This window comes from Pseudopodoces humilis, chromosome 5 (genome assembly GCF_049639895.1).
Source record: "Pseudopodoces humilis isolate 2021_Gansu_Grassland_sample_001 chromosome 5, ASM4963989v1, whole genome shotgun sequence".
Taxonomy (NCBI): domain Eukaryota; kingdom Metazoa; phylum Chordata; class Aves; order Passeriformes; family Paridae; genus Pseudopodoces; species Pseudopodoces humilis.
This window is the reverse complement of record NC_142204.1, coordinates 23,200,462-23,219,459: the sequence shown is the minus strand read 5'-3', so window position 1 is coordinate 23,219,459 and position 18,998 is coordinate 23,200,462. Positions and strand designations below refer to the sequence as shown.

Genomic DNA, 18,998 nt, shown 5'->3' with positions numbered 1-18,998 from the left:
CGCTCCACCATGGGCTCACCGCGCAGGGGCGAGGAAAGGCGCGGGATGCGGAAGGAAGCGGAAGGCTCTCCCGGAGAAGGACACACAGGGCAAGCGAGCGCGGGGCGGGGCAGAGCTCCGGAAAGCAGAGGCAGAGCGGAAACCGGGCGAACGGGCCTCTCCCGGAAGAAGCGGTGTTACTGGCAGGTGAAGCCACTTCCGGTACGGAGAACGGGCACTTCCGGCGGGCGGCGAGCGGCGTGTCCTTTAAAAGGACACGGGCCCGCCGGGGCCGGCGCATGCGCGGTGTGCGCCCGCCAGGGCCGAGGAGTCGAGCCGGGGTCGGGTGCCGGCCAGGAATAAATTATAAATAATATAAATATAAATATACATGGCAGCAAGTGCGGTCCCCTGCACTGCACTTTAAATAGCGGCTGATTTTCAGGCAGCGCCTGGCCCTTCTGCCTGGCCGAGCAGGGTGTGGAGCGGGGGGGGGCGGTGTTGGTGATGCTCTAGAAATGTCTGGAGCGTTCTAGGAAGACAGACCCCGTTTGTCCCCGCTCTCCGTGTGGCTCTGGTGATCCAGGCCAGCGCAATGTGGCACCTAACTGCGCCTGTTTTCCTTGTGCTCCAGAGCTCCTGGCAGGAGCAGCCCCGGCTCGCTGCTTTTGCAGTTCTTTCCCCTGCTCTTCACACCCCGAGCGACCTTTGGGGAGCGCCTGTGTGAGGGGTGCCCGGTGAGGGTGTGCCAGCGGCGGCCTTTGGGGTTTGGGGCTGGCCAGAGCCTCGGAGATAAGAGCACGGTGCAGCCCCTTGGGCGTTCCGGGCTCTGATGTGGAGACAGGCGTCTGAGCCCAGCGCTCCCGTGCTGGGTTACTCATTTACACTGCTAATCCCTCGGCTGACCAGGGAACTGCCCTGTTGTCACGCCTAATGGCTTTCCCTGATGGATAGCCATTGTTTTGGTAAGGGCTTTTTTGGTCATTAAAAAGCACTTTTTGGCGCCTGAATGTAGTTCTTTTTTTAACTGTTACTGCCTTGCATCACAAAGCCCTTTTAAAGTGCCTGTCATAGAAAATTGCAACATCCTTCCCTTTCCTGTGTTCAGGCACGTTTTACACAGGTTATTTTAATCTTGTGAGTCAGCCCTGCCTGTCACTATTCCTTTGATTTTTCTGAGAATCCTGAAGTCATCTCTAGGAGCCCTTCAGGTCATGTACGATCTGCATAGAAGGCACGCATCTCTCCATCCCCCACAGCGATGCCTCAGAACGAGAGGTTTTGCAGGCTGGTGTTTTACACAGCCCCCTTTCGCTCAGGTTTCGGTCTGTCTGAGTCTCAAGCTTGTTTGTTTTCCTTTCTTTGGCAACATCCAGTGGTTAGCAAGTGCAGGATGAATGGAAGGCTGCACCTCTTTTCGGCTGGTTGCAAACAATGGCGAGTGAACTCGTGCATAACAGTCCTGTCAGCGGTGACCTTGCTTTTATTTCTCACAGATTTAGGAGTCTCTTTCCCCTTTGGTGCATCTGCTTTCCATATAACAAGGACCCAAAGTGCAGCCAGTGGAAAAAGAGATCGGAATCTGAATCTTTGCTCTCTGTTAGAGCGGCTAGATGATGTGTGAGGAGCAAACTTTCTTCCCTCGATTTATTTTTACCGACAGCTGGAATTGTGAGCTAGGTTTGGACGGAGTGAGGCGCTCCAAGTTGTAATTAACACCACTCCAGAGGGAAAGTACTGGATCTATAATTAGCTCGTAGCCAGTTGTGGAGGAAAGTGCAAGCCAGAGGCCTGGATGAGCGCAGCTCATGGGGTCAGAGTATGGCCCTGTGTTTGGGAAAGGGATGGAGTCCCAGGTGTGGCTCAGGGGTGCAGTCCCAGCTCAGGGGTGCAGTCCCAGCTCAGGGGTGCAGTCCCAGGTGTGGCTCAAGGGTGCAGTCCCAGCTCAGGGATGCAGTCCCAGGTGTGGTACAGGGATGCAGTCCCAGGTGTGGCTCCCAGGTTGTCAGGCCCTGCAGCAGCCACCCGCAGAGGGCACCAGCAGGCAGGGCAGCGCCTGCCTGAGCAGCTCCTGCTGCTTGCACACTCGAGGTGAATCCCAAACAAGCCGAGTACCTCTCCATCAGGAAGGGAAGGCCTCACAGGAGTGGCCGGTCCGCCTGGGAGAGGGGTTTTCCACCCACCAGGTCGTCTTCTGCCGGCCAGAACCACCCTGTCACCCCCTCTCAGTCCCAGTGTTTGTTTGGTTTCTCTGCCGTGTGTGTTTATGTGAACCCTGTGATGTTTTTCAGATGTGCTTATATGCACTTCCTCTTGGATCACCAGCTCTGGCCCAGGATGTGAGTCCTCTTTCTTTGGCAAGGTGTTCTGTGAGAGACCTTTCACTTTCCTGAAGCTTGGTAGTGTGGTCTTTCATTTATTTTTTTTTGTTTGTTTGTTTTGCTTTGGTGTTTTGTTTTTGTTTTTGCTTTTCTTTTCCTGATCTGGCTGAGTCCAGCAGCCAGTTCCTGGGGGGTTGGCTCAGTTTTCACTCTGCTACTTTCTCTTGGAACAAGCTGGCAGCACCTCTCCTGACATCACCTCAGACCATGCACCTCTTCTCGCAGTCCTCGGGATTTGCAGCCTTGCCATTCCCTGACCTTGGCTAATCTCCTTCCTTTTGCAATACTATTAACCACCTTTCCCAGCACAGGGTTGTAATTAGAGAGGCAAGTATAGAGTTGCATACTTCTCTAGAGGGAGAGCAGGTTTGAGCTCCTTTAATCTAATAGGAAATGTCTCCTTCCCTTTCATATGCAGCACTTTCTTGTTGTATGCAATCATCCACCAGGATTGCTCCCTTCCATTTCTCTCAGCAGTTTCCCTTTCAGCTGTAGGAAGACCTGTCCCCGGTGATCAAAGGCATCCTTCTGCAGCTACAGGAGCAGAATGAGGAAACAGGATGCTGGATAAGGGATCAGAAAACCTCCTGGCTAGATCTCTGCAATTAAGCATGTCTTGAAGCAAGAATCAGGGAAATACTCAGCTACACTCGCTGCCTCAGTTTCCCTGGTTGTTAGCATGGGGATATAATTTGCATTTTCTTCCTCTGGGGAATTGCCTTGACCTCTGTATCCCAGTTTTCCTTTCTGCATTGGTTCTGTCATTATAGCAACTGGCTCGGCGAGACAAGTGAGAGAAGCAAATACCAGAGTTAGAGGTGAGCTGTGCAGCCCCGTTTCCTCATGTTCAAGCCTTGCTTCCCAGCTCAAGGGGTGTCTTGATCCCTTGACTGAGCAGGCAGCAGTGCCCTTCTGGACAGTCTGGGGAGTGAAAGTGTCTCCTTAAACCCCGGGGAAAGCTCAAATGGGTTTGCTGATACTGATAGCTTCTTTCCAACGATGTCTGGTGCATTTGGGGTGTGTTCTGAGAATATGGGAATGCTCTTGCTGCTGAGGAGCTGTATCTGCAGCAGGCAAAGATGAAATAAAACTGACAGGACGGAAGCCCTCATTGTAGCTGTGGCTTGGGGGCTGGTAGGTTTTGTAGCTGGAAGCTGAACAGGGAGAGGAAGACCTGCCAGGTTAGAGAGAGCTGCTTGAATTTATAGGGCTGAAGTGAGAACCGAGGGCCCTGAGCCCGCAAGGGGGAGCCTCGATGGAGTCATTCACAGCACTACGGATGAGATCAGCGCCAGACTGGAACAGATCCATGACCAATACTGTGCACTCGGTGCGAAGGAGTCGGCAGAGGCACTGGAAAACGTGAACAGATTCACCCATTCTTGCTTTACCCCTTGCAGCATTGCAGCTGGCAGATGGAAGGGGCATGATTAGAGAGCAGAAGTATTGTGGGGAAAAAAAGTAGTTCAAGAGCCTGGATTTTGCTGAGATACAGTTTGGCTCCAAAGAACAGCAGGAGGGAGAAGGAGAAAAACCCTGTTGCAAAGGCATTTTTCACGGGCACCCAAGCGTGACCTGAGCAGAAATCAGCAACATGAAGCTGGGCGTCCTGAAGCAAACGGGGGAGCCCAGCTGCAGCAAATCCCCAAGCCTGGATGACGAACACATCCCCGCATTGCGGCGACAGCCAAGTGCGACTCAGTGAAGTGTTTGCTGGGGATGTTTAATGGAGCGGCCGCCCGGGGAGCTCAGTGATGCAGTCGTGTGCAGCCTCTCTTTTCCAGCACGGCTCAGGGAGGAGACATTCCCGCTGCAGAGTGCCCCAGTGCCGAATGCACGTGTACTCGGCTGTGCAGCTGGCTCAAGCGTGGCAAGATGAGCTTGAATAAATGGGTTTTGGCCCAGGCTTGAAAATCCCCCATTGCCAGCAATCCCGTTTTGGCTGCAGCTGCCTCAGGTTCCCTAGGAAACTCCAGTGCTGGCTTAAGCCCGGGCTGTGAAACAGCAGGAGGAGGCAGTCCGGCAGCACCCTGCCTCCAGCCTGGCTGCTCAGCCTCTGCCACTTGGCACTACAGCCAGCTTCTGCCCTGCTGCTGGTGATGGTGAGGAGCAGCAGGGCAGAGTGATCCCAGTGCTGGGGCATGGCGCACACGGAGCTAGGGAAAAAAAGAAAACTGTGACCCAAGAGGAGGGGGAGGGAGACGCTGAGTCTGCATACGCAGATTTCCCTAGGGCGGACCTGGCTTTTCATAGGCTCCTTTCTAGTCCCTCTGGCTTCATCTGTCTTACTAAGTGCAACCGGAGCAGGGCTGGGCCCGAGCATTGCCTCAGGATGGTGGCTCATGCCGTGCAGTTGTTAGCAACCCCCCTGCATTGGTTTTGAGCAGTGCCACAGCACCCAGGCGTGGCTGGGGAAGCAGGTGGGCTGGGGACTGTTCCCAACAGAGCCTTGTTGCCATGCTTTTAACCCCATGGATGGGAGCTGTGTTCTGCTCCTTGGCTTTTGGGGCCAAGGGTGGTACAGCTACACCCTGTAAGCCCAGGTCCTTCAGAAGGCAGGTTTTTGAAGTGCAGTCCCCTGAAGCCTATATATTTATCCTCTAATTTTCCACGTTTCCCTTTTTGAAGATTGGGGAATGTCAAGCAACAGGTCGTGGGTGAGTGTGTGGGATGGGAGTGTGTGTGCCAGACTGAAACTGGGAAATGCTCTGTCTGCTGGGTATGGCTGAAGTGTGGGTTGTGACTCAGTGTCCAATACTCCATGCTATGCATCATCGGCTGCATTTGACCTTCTGTCATGTGGGGTGGTGAGATACTAGGAGAAAATGTTGCCCAAGCAAATGATGTCAGTGTGGGGGCCTGCTCCTGGATGCAGGGATCAGACAGGCCTGGGCACAAATACACGTTGAATTTGCCCCTCTAGCTCTCCTGCCTGAGGCTGGCAGAACAAGAAGCCCATGGAACACATGCTTCTGCAAGAACTTCCCATGCACACACACCTGTGTCCTATTTCCCCCATCACTCCAAGCCACATCAGGTTTGGGAACTCAGTCAGGGAGTAGAACAGGGAGAGAGCTCATGTATTCCCCATTTAATGTGCTACTGACAGATGTGTCCCCCAGCCAGAAGAAGGAGCAGGTGCATTTGACCAGCCTCTGCCTTGCTTTGTCTCCACTTGGAGGACCTGTGTTCAACCAGCTCGCTGTTCCCCTCAGCTCTGCAGGCTTTTCAAAGGCAGCGTCCAGGTTCTGGACTTTGCTGCGACCATTTGCTATCCCAGATGTGCAGCCCAAGCCCCCTCATCTAGGAGGTGGGCAGATGCTCCTAGCAGAGGTTGTTCCTCTTTCCACAGAGGCTGCTCCTCCTTGAACAGAGCAGCTTTGCATCTAGAGTATCCTGCCTCCCAGCAGCGGTGCTCCAGCTGAATTTCGGGAGGAGGACATTTGCTGGGATTTGATAGGGTTGAAAGCTGTGGTGTCACAGCATGGTTCAAGAGTAGGCCATGAGACTTCTTCTCTGCTGTGCTTCTCCTGCTGGCGTCCAGAGCTGGTGTGAGGCACTCTTCAGCTCATCCTGAGCCGGCTCTCAGGGAAGCTGTGTCTCTGACAGAGCTGTTCAGGAAAGATTCCCACGCCTTTCCTAATGAGGCCGAGTGAATAATAGAGATGTTCCTCAGGGATGGTGTTGTAAGCAGTGCTACGTGCATGTTCAGGACAAGAAAGCAGGTCTCCACTAGCTTTTCCCTGCTGTTGTGCAGCAGAAGTGTATGTGTGTCCCATCTTGACAGAAGAGATAAGCTCCCTTCCTGCAGATGGGAACTTGCCTGGCAGTCGCAGCCACCTGTCGTCCTCACATTGTGCTTATCAGATCTCCTAGCTTGGGAAGTCTGTTTGAGTCTGTTTGTTGGCAACGAGTGTGAGGCTATTCAGCCTGGGATATGATTAGTCTGGGGTGAGTCGCACTGAAGGCATTTAATTTCAAATACTCTTTTCCCCTCTCTGGAGCAAGCATCCTCCCTCCAGGAATCTGACTGCAATTAAAGCCTGGTGTTTGTTTTGCTGCTGGGGGCTCTCCTGGAGGGGAGCAGCACAAAGAAATTTGGGGGCAGCTAGAGGAGCACTGCCAGGTTCTGGCCCCTGCGTGTTGCCAGTGGTGAGGAAAAAAAGGACAGCAGGAAAAGGCACAAGCTGGAAGGAAGGGAAAGAGAGCCAGAGAGAACAAAGAACTTGGCATGACTGCTGGGAATGCAAAATAAACATCCACTGTGCTCAAGTGAGGGCTTATGTACTACTGGCTCCATGGATCAGAAACAAGAGTAGATGCTCATGGGCACAGTCCAGAGGAGGGGCAGGGTGCCTGTATGGGACAGGGTGTCCCTTAGTGTCCAGTGTAGTGCTGGAAAGGGAGAATAGCTGTCCCATCAGTGCAAAGCAGTCACTGGAGTGTTTTGTGTAGATTAAATATCTCAGGGCAGTGCTGTGGCCCAGCTCTTTCCCTGTGTCTCACTCTGAAGGTCCATGGGTTCAGGTATTTCTGGTGCCCTTCCCTCTGAAAAGTGGGAGAAGAGGAATACGGAGAGTCATTTGTGTGGGCCTGGTCTTAGATCTCCTACAGATGCCTGCAGTTCCCTCTTTGGATGCCCATTTCCTGCACTGAGTCAGTCATTTGGGGATTTGGACTCCCTTTTTTTGGCAGCTTTTCTTTCCCATGTTCATCTGGTTTGGTTTTTACTGTTTCATTTTGCAGTGCCATCAAAGGGAGTTCTTTCAAGCTGATTTTGCAGCAACAGATAGTTTTGACTTGACAACCCCTTCCTCTGCAGACCTCAGTCACAGCCTTAGATCCAGGGTGGGTTGCCCCTTCAGATGCTCTCAAAGCTAATGTGTGGTAAGGTGGCTTGCTGCTCCCCAGTGGGGATGAAGGATACTTGGCTTTAGTGACGTGAACATGGGAGAATAGACTTTTTCTTTTGCTCCCCTTCTTTCCAGCCTATGAGCTGTTAATTCTTGTGGCTTTTCAAAACTTGCTATTTCTCCCTTAGCATTTCTTTCTCTCTCTTTTTTTTTTTTCCAGTGGATGAGCCACCCTTGGCATTGTGCCGTGTGCGTGTGACTCAGATGGATTCTGCTTGTCTGAAAGATTCCTGCAAGTCCTCAGAGTTGTCCAACCTGCCTGGGCTCAGCGCTGGAAGCCGTGAGAAACAATCTGAAAGTGAGTCCTACAGCCCCATTGTCCCTATGCGGGATGGAGACTCAGCAGTCACTCTCACTTCTTGTCCTTGCTGTGCTGTGGGGTAGAATCCAGGATGGTTGCTCTGTGGAGGGAGGTCCCCAAGGCCCTTTTGTATAATGGTGCAATGCTGCATTTCCTTTTTGCTTATTCTAGTTCCAGCCAGCTGTTCTCATGCTGCCTCTGTTGTGGGAAATGGTCCCCTTGAAGTCAGCAAAGTTGGGCTTGGGGCATCTTGAAAGTCCCATGGCTTCCCCTGCAGGAAGGCTTCTGTTCTTTGAATGCCTCTGGTTTTCAGCCTTAATTGGACCCACCCAAGGGCTGATTTTTTTCCAGAGGTACTGAATGCCTCAGTACCTCCTGCAAATAGTAGATGGTTTGATGAGGGATCAGCATCTTTGATACTCCAGCTGTATCAGCTAGGGGAGCACAGCTTCCTTTTAGCTTTTTGTTCAGGTTTGCAAAGTGATTTGATTTGATTTGATTTTGTGGCTATGGAAACTTCAAGATGAGAATCCAAACAGAAGCTGATTTTGGGTGTGAACTAGGGTGTCTGTGCCTCAATTTCCTCATGTGAGGGAGCTGCTGTCTTCCTTGCTCAATGGTAAGATAAAGCTGTTATAGATGTTAATCTCTTGGTGGAAGACACAAGTGGACCATAAGACCTCATGAAGCTGATCCTTTGTGGAGGGCTCTTTGGAAGATCCTTTTCCCATTAAGCTAATAATATCCAGAAGACGTGGGTAAAGCTGGGTGATCCCAAAAGTCCTAGAGAGAAGGAAGCTGTGAGCTTTCTATAAGTCTTCTCTTTTCCAGTAGGGAAGCTTTCAACACAAGTGAATTTTTATCTCCAGGTGTGTTTTTGAAAGCCTTTCCCACAACCCATATTCCTGGCATGCACCTATGAGTGAAAGAATTAGGGAAATGAAATCTGGAAATGGAACTGGCTGGTATGTCATCAGTCCTCTGACCTCCTTTCTCTACTCTCTGCCAGTTGTGTTCATTCTCCTGCCCCTCAGCCAAGCTGGGGACACAGAAGACATGACTCATCTGGCTGCTTGGGTTGATAAAAATGACCCCTTATGAACCAACTTCCTTGCAAACAAACCACCTTTCTCCCCTTCCCTGGGCACAAATCAGACCACACAAAAATGTTTCCACAGTCTTCAGAGCTGCCTTGAGAGAGACACCCCCAGCAAAGGTAAATGGACGTAACCTGAAAACCATCCATCAGAGCACATTTGAGCTCCCCCATGGAGATGGGAGGTGCCAGCCACTGTGGCACCACCACCCTTCTGATAGGGGAGGGAGAGAGATGGAGTATGAGGCTGAATTTGTTCCCTGTGCTCTTCATCTGCTCCACTGCTTGATGCAGATTACCTCTCTCACTGCTGTCCCTAGCCCTGAAGAAAGGTGTTGGTTTTCCCCCACATTTTAGTTCTTCAGCTATCTTTGTCCCCACATCCCAAGGAAGAGAAATTGCACCCTACAGCTGAAGAGGGATGATGTTTGTGGAGAGCCTACTGGACACTGGCCTCTAATGTCTTGCCTTCTGGTTTAGATCATGGATGCTACTTCAGTACTTTCCACAGGTGCTCTGGATGGTGCCCTGTGAGGGAGCTGGGGTAGGAGGAGGTTAACCTCTAGTCCTTTGTTCTTTCCCATTTTACTTGATCTGAATGTGGAGACCAGCGCTTTCTCCAGAGGAGAAATCCCATCCCACTCTGGGTGACATCTTAGGCAGGAGCTTAGTGCTCCTGGGCACCTTTTCCTTGTGCTCATCCTTGCTTTGGCTTCTCCTGCATCTCCTGGACAATTCTCTCCTGTACACAACCTTCAGATCCACAGACCTGCTTACCCAGTTTCTTGCTTACCTCAGTGTTTGTCTGAGGTAAGTACTCTTTGTTCTTTCTGTCCTCCTCCGTTAGGAAGCTGGCTGGCTTTCAGAGCTCGGGGATCAGCTGGGTGTAGGTTGCAGCACTCTCTGCTGAGAGGCCAACCAACACCTCTTGACTAAAGGAGAAACCAGTCCTATTCGGGAATTTCTGTACTGGCAGGTGGAGGACTGAGCATCTCCATTAGGAGGTGGTGGAGGCTTCTTCTCAGTTGTATCCTGAGCCCTGGCCTTTGAAAATCCAGCCCACAGCCCTCTAAGGCAGGGGTCATTCCCCCCCTTAAACTTAATGAAGGGAGGAAATCAAAACAGAAACAGGACTAAATCACAACTGCCATGAGGAACCACAACCAGGGCCCAGATGAGGTCAGAGAACACAGTTTAAATCAGGTCACTGCTTGAGATTTATTGTGTGGAGTTTTTCTTTTTTCTTTACTCCCGCACTGAAATCTTTCCCCAGAGGCTATTCAAGGAAATAAATAGCCAGTGGAAAGGGACAATAGCTTGCTGTGGAGTACAAATTATATGAAGCGGTAGGAAATAATAGCAGAGTAAGCAGCTGCTACTCCGAGAAAGAATGCATGGTTGGTCTCCCCAGCTCCCTTTGCCTTGAGCAGACACTGATGCCTGGTCCAAGGCACAGGCTCCCTTGGTGCCTGGAGTGCAGTATAGGACAAGCACCTTATCCATGCCACAGTGTGAGTCTCCAGTGCTACTTCTTTGGTGCCTAGCTAGCACCAAGCCTTCCATCAGGATGCTAAAGGGATCTCTCCCCTCTTCCTGCAGAGCTTGGGTTGATGTGGGCACATGCATCCAAGCACCCAGCATGGCTGCCTTGCCTTCCCCTGTCTTCCTCATGCCTTCTGGATTGAGCGTTATCTCTGGTGGTGACCTGTGTCAGTCCTGCAGGGGACAGTTCATAGCTCACCTTGTCTAGAGAGAATGTGTTTGCTACCCTCTCCTTGGAGCCACTTGCAGCCCTTCCTCAGAATCCTGTCGAGAGAGATGGTGGGCATGATTTTGGTGTGCTGGTGTGGATTCTGGGGGCTGTCTCTGCCACAAAAGGCCCTGAGAATCCTCTAACCGCTGAGTCTACCTTGGCTGGGAAGTGGGGAAGTCTGTGGTTTTCCCCAGGGCTTCACACCTAGCTGGCTTATCTCCTGCCCAAATAAGAAAACAAAATAAATACTGCTGCCAGAAATGATGCTGCTGAGGATCTTGGCAGCTTGCTGGGGATGGTGGAATTCAGTCTGTTCTCAACAGCTGTATGGGTGCCCTGTGGTAGAGGTGGCAGCTCTAGGCTATGGTACAAATGGTGCTGCTGGTGGAGACACCCCAAGGCTCCTGAGATCCTGCTGGTGCTCCCGGTGGCCTGAGATCGCCTCAGGAATAGCAGGAAGGCTGGGAAAGATTGCTGACCCCAAAATCTACCATGTGGGACTTCTGCAGATAGAGCTACTGCATTTTATGAGGTGAAAGCACTCTGCAGAGCACCTGCCCTGCCATCCTCCCAGCTGAAAGACAACATGCTTGCATTAGGCTCTTCCCTCCTTAAAATGTGTTTGGGGTTATTTTGTTTTCTTCATGCAAAATTGCAGGCCTGCCTGCTCCCTGTTGGAAGCTCACCCTGCCCTTTGGGTGGCATGTGGCCCCCACCCTCACACCAAGTGACTACTTGTTGGGTCTTTGCTGTCCCTCTGGGCAAAGGCAGCAAGTGATGCCTTGGTCACAGTGGTGTGAACATGGGTGTCCTGTACCAGTACAAGCCAACTGCCCTCTGGCCTGGGTAAGAATCTCAGGGGCCCTGGAGAGGTACTCCCAATCAGGTATCCTATTATAGGATCATCTCTCTGGGGAGTGAAGGGTTCCTGGATCCTTTGCACCAGTGGCTGCCAGCTTCCACAGCTATTGTTTATGCTTTCCTTACTACACAGATCCTCCATCTCTTTTGCAGATGCTCATTAGCCGGATTTCCTCTTTCTTTGGGATTTACATTCCCATGCTATCATTGTTTCCCCAGGCTTTCTGCTTTGCAGTGTCAGCAGGGAAATATCAACCTGCCCCTGTCAGGGTGACAGGGGCATCCTTTCATCATCCCAATTGCCACCTCCAAAATTCTCCAACTGTAGTGGAGAATTTTGATTCTTCTGGGGTCCCTAAAGTCTCATCCCCTTCCAGTGCTGGGAGCACATACCCCTGCACAAGGGACCCCATCTGCACAGGGCTGGTGTCTGACTGTATGGAGGCTCAGCTCTGCAGACGAAGGAAGTTGCCAGTGCTGGCAGAGTTGCTGCCTGGCTTCCCACTATTGTTCCCAGTGGCAAATAAAAAGGGGGTGAACGCCCCTGCTGAGCATTGTAGGAGGGGGTAAATGTTATCTTGATAAAATCTCATGGCCCCTCTCTGAGCAGCTCATGCCTCTTTCCTGCTTGTCTCCCTCTCTCCATATTCTTACATCCATGGTACTTGTGGCTCAGCTCTCTGCACGGGTAGTTTTACTTGTCCCTCAGACAGGAATCACAGAATGGGTCAGGTTGGAACAGACCACAGGGGTCATCTGGCCCAACCTCCCTGCTCAAGCAGGGCCATCCCAGAGCACAAGGCACAGGATTACTGATGGTTCTGGATTATCTCCAGTGAGGGAGACTCCACAACCCCTCTAGGCAATCTGTTCCAGTGTGTGGTCACTGCACAGTAAAGTTCTTCCACATGTTCAGGTGGAACTTCCTGTGCATCAGTTTCTGCCTATTGCCTCTTATTGCTTGGCAGCACTGAGAAGAGCCTGGCCCCAACCTCTTGTCACTCTCCTTTCAGCCACTGATGAGGTCCCCTCAGTTGTCTCTTCTCAAGGCTGAACAGACCCAGCTCCTTCAGCCCTTCCTCATAAAAGAGATTCTCCATCCCTTCATCATCTCCACAGCCCTCTGCTGGACCCTCTCCAGGAACTCCATGTCTCACTTGTACTGCTGAGGAGCCCAGAACTGGACACAGGAAGAGACACATGCTGCTCTCCCTCTCAGGCAGCTGTAAGGGTAGGGTTAGTAATTTGCAGTATATGCCTTCGACAAGGGCTTGGTGGTGAACGTGTTGCAGAAAAAAGGTCACAAGTGCCCTATGCACAACCCATGAAGGACGCACGGTTTCGGTTTCGGCTTTTTGCAGTTCAGGTCAAAGTTCAACCGTGGTGTGTTAGATAAGAAGTGAACTACTGTGCAAGTGCAAGGAATTGTGCAAGTGCAAGAAGTGGGGTCACAAATAGGACACTTGGGTTTAGAGGTACTTGCCTTGCACAACCCCCAGAACAGACCCCCAGTGACTGTCAAATTAAGATTTGAGTATGTGTGATGGCAGAACCATGCCTACTCTTGCCTCACATGCTAATGAGGAATTGAAAGTCACTTCTACCTCTACTTTTTACCAAAATAAAGGACTGCATAAGAATTAGTCAGGAAATAAAGTGAACTGGGTAAGACACCACCATCAAGAAGCCCAAGGAACAGAAGGACCAGTGGGAGGCTGATAGAACCATGGAGGTGACTGCCTTCTTCTTGCCCTATCTCTCTTCTTCTCCCCCTCTCACTTTCTCTGTCTCTTTCTCGTTTCCATATAAGATTAATTTTGTCAAATAAAGTCAGCATTGTTGAACTGGCATTTAGTCTCCTTTGCACCTTAATTCGGGCAGAGAACTTCAACAGTGAATTGTAGCGTTTTAATAGGCATCACTGTTCTCTGACCCAAAGTGCCATTTAACAGTTCTGAACTTTTACTGTTCTTCCTGCCTGGTGGGAGATTCACCCTCTGAGGGAGATTGACCAAACTTTTACTGTTACTTTTACTGTCCCTCTGTGGGTGACAGCTTTCTCCTGCCTGGTGTGCCCAGGTTGTCTCCCTCCAATGGAAACTAAAGGAAAAATGGTTACCAAGGATGACCGGTGTAAGGCTAAAGTTTTACTCTCTCCTGGAGAAGCTTGGTAGTTGCCTCTCTCCTCCAGGGTTGGAGTGGGCATAAACTAATTGTGGTAATGTACAGGCAATAGCTGATCACATTGCTAGTTTGCAGGTCAAGTGAAAAATGGGATGAGGAAAAGGTAAGTTGCCCATTAAAGGTAAGAAGTTAAGTTATTTGTGCAGTTTTGGGAGGTTGTTTATCTTGCGTGCAAAAGGAAATGAAAAGCTTCCTGCCATCTGAAATGAGTTGCAGATGTAAAATATATGACTTCGGAGTCAGAAAATGAGGTTCTTAGAATGGCATTGTCTTTTGAGAAAAAGACACAGGAGAAATTGTAATAACTAGTAAATATTATTTTAAATAAAAATGAGCAATTAGAAGAACTACTGTCTGCAGCTGAAATATGAGAAAAAGAGATGCAGAAAAATCTAGGTAAATTACTTGATAAAATCCCACATGAATCATCCTCTAATTCAGTCCAGCACGTCTATAGGGTGGTATATTTGTGAGGATCCTGAAACACAGCATGGGGACATTTGGTCATCATTTTGATGATTTTTCAGAGGCAGATTCTGACCCTACCCCAAAAGCAGTAAGAGTTCAGCCTTTATTTGAAACAGAAACTGTGGGTGAGGGGGGTGGAGAAACCCACATTGCTGTTCCCCACAGAGGAAGATACATTGCTGGAAGAACATTCTAGATGTTCAGGGGGAAACAAAACTGAATGCAAGTTTCCTTTATGGGTAGAGATCAGATGTTGCTGAGTGAGGAAGAGGCAGAAAGATTCTGGTGACATAGAGTATTTTTAACTACTACCTCAGGTAACCGTAACTACTCATCAACAACCTGAGCTGCCTACTGGGCTAGGAGCATGGACCCACAGGACACAAGAAAGCCTAATGCAGTTTAAAATATCAGGATTCTCAGTTCTGGCAGCTTCTGTGCAAAAGGCAGTGTGTATTTAAGCAACGTACAAAAGACATCAGTTAAGGTGATTCCTGACGGTAGCTCCTGCCAGTCCAGCCAGATTAACTCCTCCCCTTCATGGCCTTCCAGATAGGCTGAAAATGTTTCTCTAATGCCCGAGATCACATACAAATGGATGGCACCATGAGTATTACTGCAGCAGTGGCACAACCACCTATAGACCAAATTCACATACCTGCCTGGTATGAATTTGCCCAGGAAATAGGGAATTATGGGTGCCATATCAGATGGGTTGGAGCAACCTCTGGGAAGCCACCTGAACCCTCCTGGTGAGTCTGTCAAATTTATATCAGCACAGCAAAGCTAAAATCTAAACCAAGACTTGATTAGATTAACAATACCCACTGCTGCAGGTATTAATGGGGTGGTGGCAGAACCAAAGTTTTCTGTGTTATGTTTGGGAAGTGAAAGATAGTTCTGAAAAAATCCATCGAATTACTGTGAGATGGAGAATGCCCTCTGTTAACCCATTGTGCACTGGTTAGATGGAAACTGAGTGATTCCATTTTATGGTTTTTCCAGGTTATAGGCATCCTGCATATTACAAAGTGCACCTAGAGCTGAGGGTTCTCCTATTCCAACTTTGAGCATCCACAGCTCAGGTTTTTAGCTTTTGTGCATACTGTGTTTTGGGGGTTTTAATTTCTGTATGTATCTGTAAGTTTTGTTTACAAATTTAACCAAGTAATGAAGGTTAACAAGTGCAGCATTTATAAACTGTGTTGGAAAGATATGCCTTGGTTTAATATGTTTATATTTAATGAAATTAAGCAATTGCTGCTTGTTTTTGTTGTTGCTTTTGCTTAAATCTGTAGAAGACCCCCTTCTCCTGGGTATATTTACTAAGACTGGAATACCCAGGATACCCTCCAGACAGCAAATCCTTACTCCCCAGATAAAAAGCAAGTTATTGTGTAATTTAGCCAGCCATTCAATTTTGCTCCAATATTTGAGAAGGGGACCCATAGCTCTGTATTATCCCTGGGATGGCTGCAGGGGAGCAGTGTGAAGATGTGGAGGTGTGTAGAGGTGTGCCTTGGACACAGAAGTGTGGTGGGAAGGAGACCCAATGCCAAGAAACACCATCCCTAGCACTGGTTCCTGCTGGCTCCATGCTCAGCCCATGGAGGTTTCTCCCAGAGTTTCAGAGTCCTCCACAGAAAACGAATTTCCTAAGCCTGCTGGACTTTATGACCCCTTGCTTGTGGAAAACACCTCCAGGGAAGGAGTGCTTATCAGCACTCACTTCTCCTTTCTTCAGGATGTTTTAGGGAAGGGTAGAAACTGTCTCCCAGCTGTCTGTGCAGCAGCAGGATGACTGCACTCAGGTGCTCCCTGCAGGGCTTGGGAGGGGGACTGAGGGACTACTGGGCTCCTGAGCCTTGACCTCCTCCTCTGTCTCTCTTTTCCACTTGACTTTTGGAGTCTTACAAATCAGGGACACTGTCTACTGACTTACAGTGTAGCTCCTACCTGGGGAGAAGACAGCAGGGGTGATACTTGCCTGTGAGGATGACATTCCCAAGTTCAAGGGTTAGGGAGGATGGGAACAATTGAACCTGATGTGGCCTGGTGTCTGGCTCTTCAGGCTAAAAGGTTTGTGTCTACATGGGGCTTGGATGGGAGGTTGCAGAGAGCTACCACACATGGGTATTGCAACCCACGCAGCTGAGGCTGAATCTAGAGGCACAAGAAGAGAAGAAGCTTGGATGCCACCATGTCACTCCTGCAAAGGACACTCCATAGTTCATGCCATCTAGAGGGGATGTGTTGGTTGTCCCCTCCTCCAAGCCCCTTTGAGCCCTTCCTTGGAGCACTGTGGGGAAGGATGGTGGAGACCTTTTTGTGTGCTGGTATGGATTTTGGAGCTGCCTTTTGCCACAAAAGGAAGGAGCTGGGATGTTCTTTTGGGTGAGCTGTTACACACAGGAGAGAAGTGAACATGGTGGTCACACCTCCTTGGATAGTTGGGAAGATTTGTCATATGTCATGTCTAAAGTAGCACCCCTAGGGGCTGTGTGTGATAGTCCTTCCACTGGGAGCCCACCAAGGAGGCTGGGACTTGGTTTTATTTCCTGGAATCCCTAGTGAGAAGTGTACATATAAGCTTTTTCCTTGGATCAAAGTCTTCTGGCCTAACAACAGCTGTTGGAGCTTTGCAGAGCCAGGGGTCATGTTAATGTATAAACCACAGGGAAGTTTAGGGCTGTAAGATCCTATGTGCAAAGCCTTTCTGAGCTGAACTGCTGGTTTCTCCCTGCCTGGTTACTCTGCCCTCTGAGGAAGATGCCTGTAAGGGCTGCTGCTCCTGTTCTCTGTCACCCAGGGTCCTCAGCTCAGCAAAGCTGAGTGAGACTGGCAAGTCATAGCCACTCTCACCATTTGCATTTCTTGGGCAGCATCAGCTTTCCACCAAACCCTGGGCAGTGCCCCTCTGCTTTAACCCTCTTTGTATCTCGGCTGTCCTGCTTTCTTTTCCTTCTGCTGAGAACAAGCCTGTTTTCACTTCCTCTCTCTCCGATGTCTCTTCTCTCTTGCGGGCTTCACTCACCTCACTCTTCTCTCACTGAATGAGAAGTTCATGCAAGACCTGCAGCGTGGAGGGTTTTGGTCATCAGAGGAGCACTAGCTGAGAGCAGTGTCCTGGGTGGGATACCTCCAAGCAGCACCCTCTCAGTTTCAGTGGCAAGTCAGGAGGAATGGCTGAAGGAGCCCCACAGACTATTTTTCTCTACTTTAGGGAAATATCGAAATCTTAAACCTGGATATGAAGCCTGGGGACACCCTGAAGGTGAAGGGCAAAATACCTGCTGATGCTGTTGGGTAAGTACAAAGAAACCACCTTGGCATGCCAGGGTTGAAGGTGGGGTGTAGAGGAAAATGGTTTCCCAAGGTTGCCAGATACAAACTAGAACATTGTTCTGCCACCTGCAACACTGATGGGAGGAACTGGGTGCAGAGAGGTGTGTTGGATCTCAAAACCCTCTCCTGTCCATGCATATGACTTTCCTCATGCTCATTTTACAGCTTCAGTGTCAATCTTGGCTGCAGCTCCAGAGATCTGGCATTTCACTTCAATCCCCGCTTCAATGAGTCTGTCATCGTCTGTAACTCCAAGTGCTCCGACGCCTGGCAGACGGAACATCGTGACCGCCACCTCTCTTTCTTCAGGGGCTGCACCGTCAAGGTGAGGGGTCTGTGCCAGCATGGGGTTATGGGGCATGTGTGGTGTGTGTGGTGGGTATGGGCTATGTGGGGAATGTGTGGTGAGAGGAAGCCCCCGGTTAGCAGGTTCCCATACCATAGTTTTCCCGGTCCTACCCGATACCTCCTGCTCACTCACAATTGCCCCTCATTTTCTGGGCTTTTGGTCCTGATTGCCATTTCCGCTCCTCGTTCAATACTGCAATAGCATTTCTGGGAATTTTATGTGAGTCCTGTCTGTCTCACACTTTGTAAGCGCTTCCTGGCCCTTCCATCTGCCCAGCAGGTGAGTGTACCTGGGGCATGTATGAAAGTAAAGGGAGTCTACAAGAAGCAGGATCTTGCTGCTGTCTACCTTATTTCTCTCCCTCCCCCCTATGTAAACACAGGCTTCAAGGCAGCCCAGAGTTTGGAGCAACGTCCAAAAGCCTCTCCCTCAACTCTTCTGTCCTCATTACTCCTGGATCCATGCTGCCAATCTGTTCTTTCTCTCTTCCTGCCATGGATGCCGTCCTAGTTGCTGCTTCACTTTATCTGACGTCCTAAATCATTAACAGGGGTGCATTTAGGAGTAGTCCAGTTCCTGTAGCTGTGGAGAGAAAGCTTGTTTCCTTAGACAGAACTGGCTCTTGGGGAAGGTGTAGCGAGGCGACAGCTTTGGGGAACATTGCCTTTAGTTTGCAATGACCAGTGATGCATTCTTGTCCAGTCTGCTTGTGCATGTTTATCAGCAAAGTTCCTTTTTCTGAGTACTGGTGAGCTGCTGAGGGCATTGGGGGTCAGATTAATTCTGCCCTGTTCAGAGCAGAACGGTGGTGTGCACATTCCATATGCTCTATAAAGACTTGTAAAGACACACTTGAGTTTAGCTGCTCTGAGTTTACAATCTGAGTAGCTGAAACAGCCTCGGGAGAGATCCTGTCTCCAATCATAGTCTGTATTCCTGCTTAGACCCTTGATATCTACTGCTCACTTCCTGAATCACCCTTGCCTCAACCCCCAGCACCTTGCTTAAGGTTGCAGCGGACAGGTAACAGCCACTCTTATGTAACAGTCAGGCCTTTTGCCTAGATGCTGACCTCTGAATACCCTCCTTGCCCTCAGCTCCTGCCCTTCTTTCTCTTTTTTCTCACAGTTCTTCATTGAAATGCTGTCAGACAGATTCCGTGTGAAACTGCCGGATGGTTATGAAGTGTACTTCCCCAACCGGCACGGCTACCACAGGATCAACTACATAAGCATCGTGGGAGGCTTAAAGATGGTCTCCTTCAAGCTGTTCTGATGGGCACTGCTTCCTAGCTCTAATAAAATCCCAAGCCAGTGAAAGACTGCTTTTTCTTCTGTGAGAGCTCTGTGCAAGCCACTGACAAAGCCC

General features: G+C 50.0%; 1 protein-coding gene across 6 annotated transcripts; it reads left to right on the top strand.

The window, feature by feature from the left end:
• Positions 1–54: 54 nt before the first annotated feature.
• On the top strand, positions 55–18,949 carry LGALS2 (galectin 2). 6 transcript variants are annotated; one of them, XM_014256594.2, is made up of 5 exons: positions 55–186; positions 7,434–7,571; positions 17,160–17,242; positions 17,447–17,606; positions 18,759–18,949. In XM_014256594.2, exons 3-5 carry the CDS (start codon positions 17,187–17,189, stop codon positions 18,903–18,905), a joined length of 363 nt encoding a protein of 120 aa, XP_014112069.1. In that variant the 5' UTR covers positions 55–186; positions 7,434–7,571; positions 17,160–17,186; the 3' UTR covers positions 18,906–18,949. The 6 variants fall into 6 exon arrangements, with proteins under 6 accessions (XP_014112069.1, XP_087910918.1, XP_087910919.1 ...); XM_088054792.1 differs by having other exon boundaries at positions 153–201; XM_088054793.1 differs by lacking the exon at positions 55–186 and adding an exon at positions 4,445–4,462.
• Positions 18,950–18,998: the final 49 nt, after the last annotated feature.

Coding starts and splice junctions, on each gene's coding strand:
- LGALS2 (XM_005527590.2), top strand. Junction 17,243..17,446: donor ATACCTGCTGATGCTGTTGG/GTAAGTACAAAG, acceptor CTCATTTTACAG/CTTCAGTGTCAATCTTGGCT. Junction 17,607..18,758: donor TCAGGGGCTGCACCGTCAAG/GTGAGGGGTCTG, acceptor TTTTTCTCACAG/TTCTTCATTGAAATGCTGTC.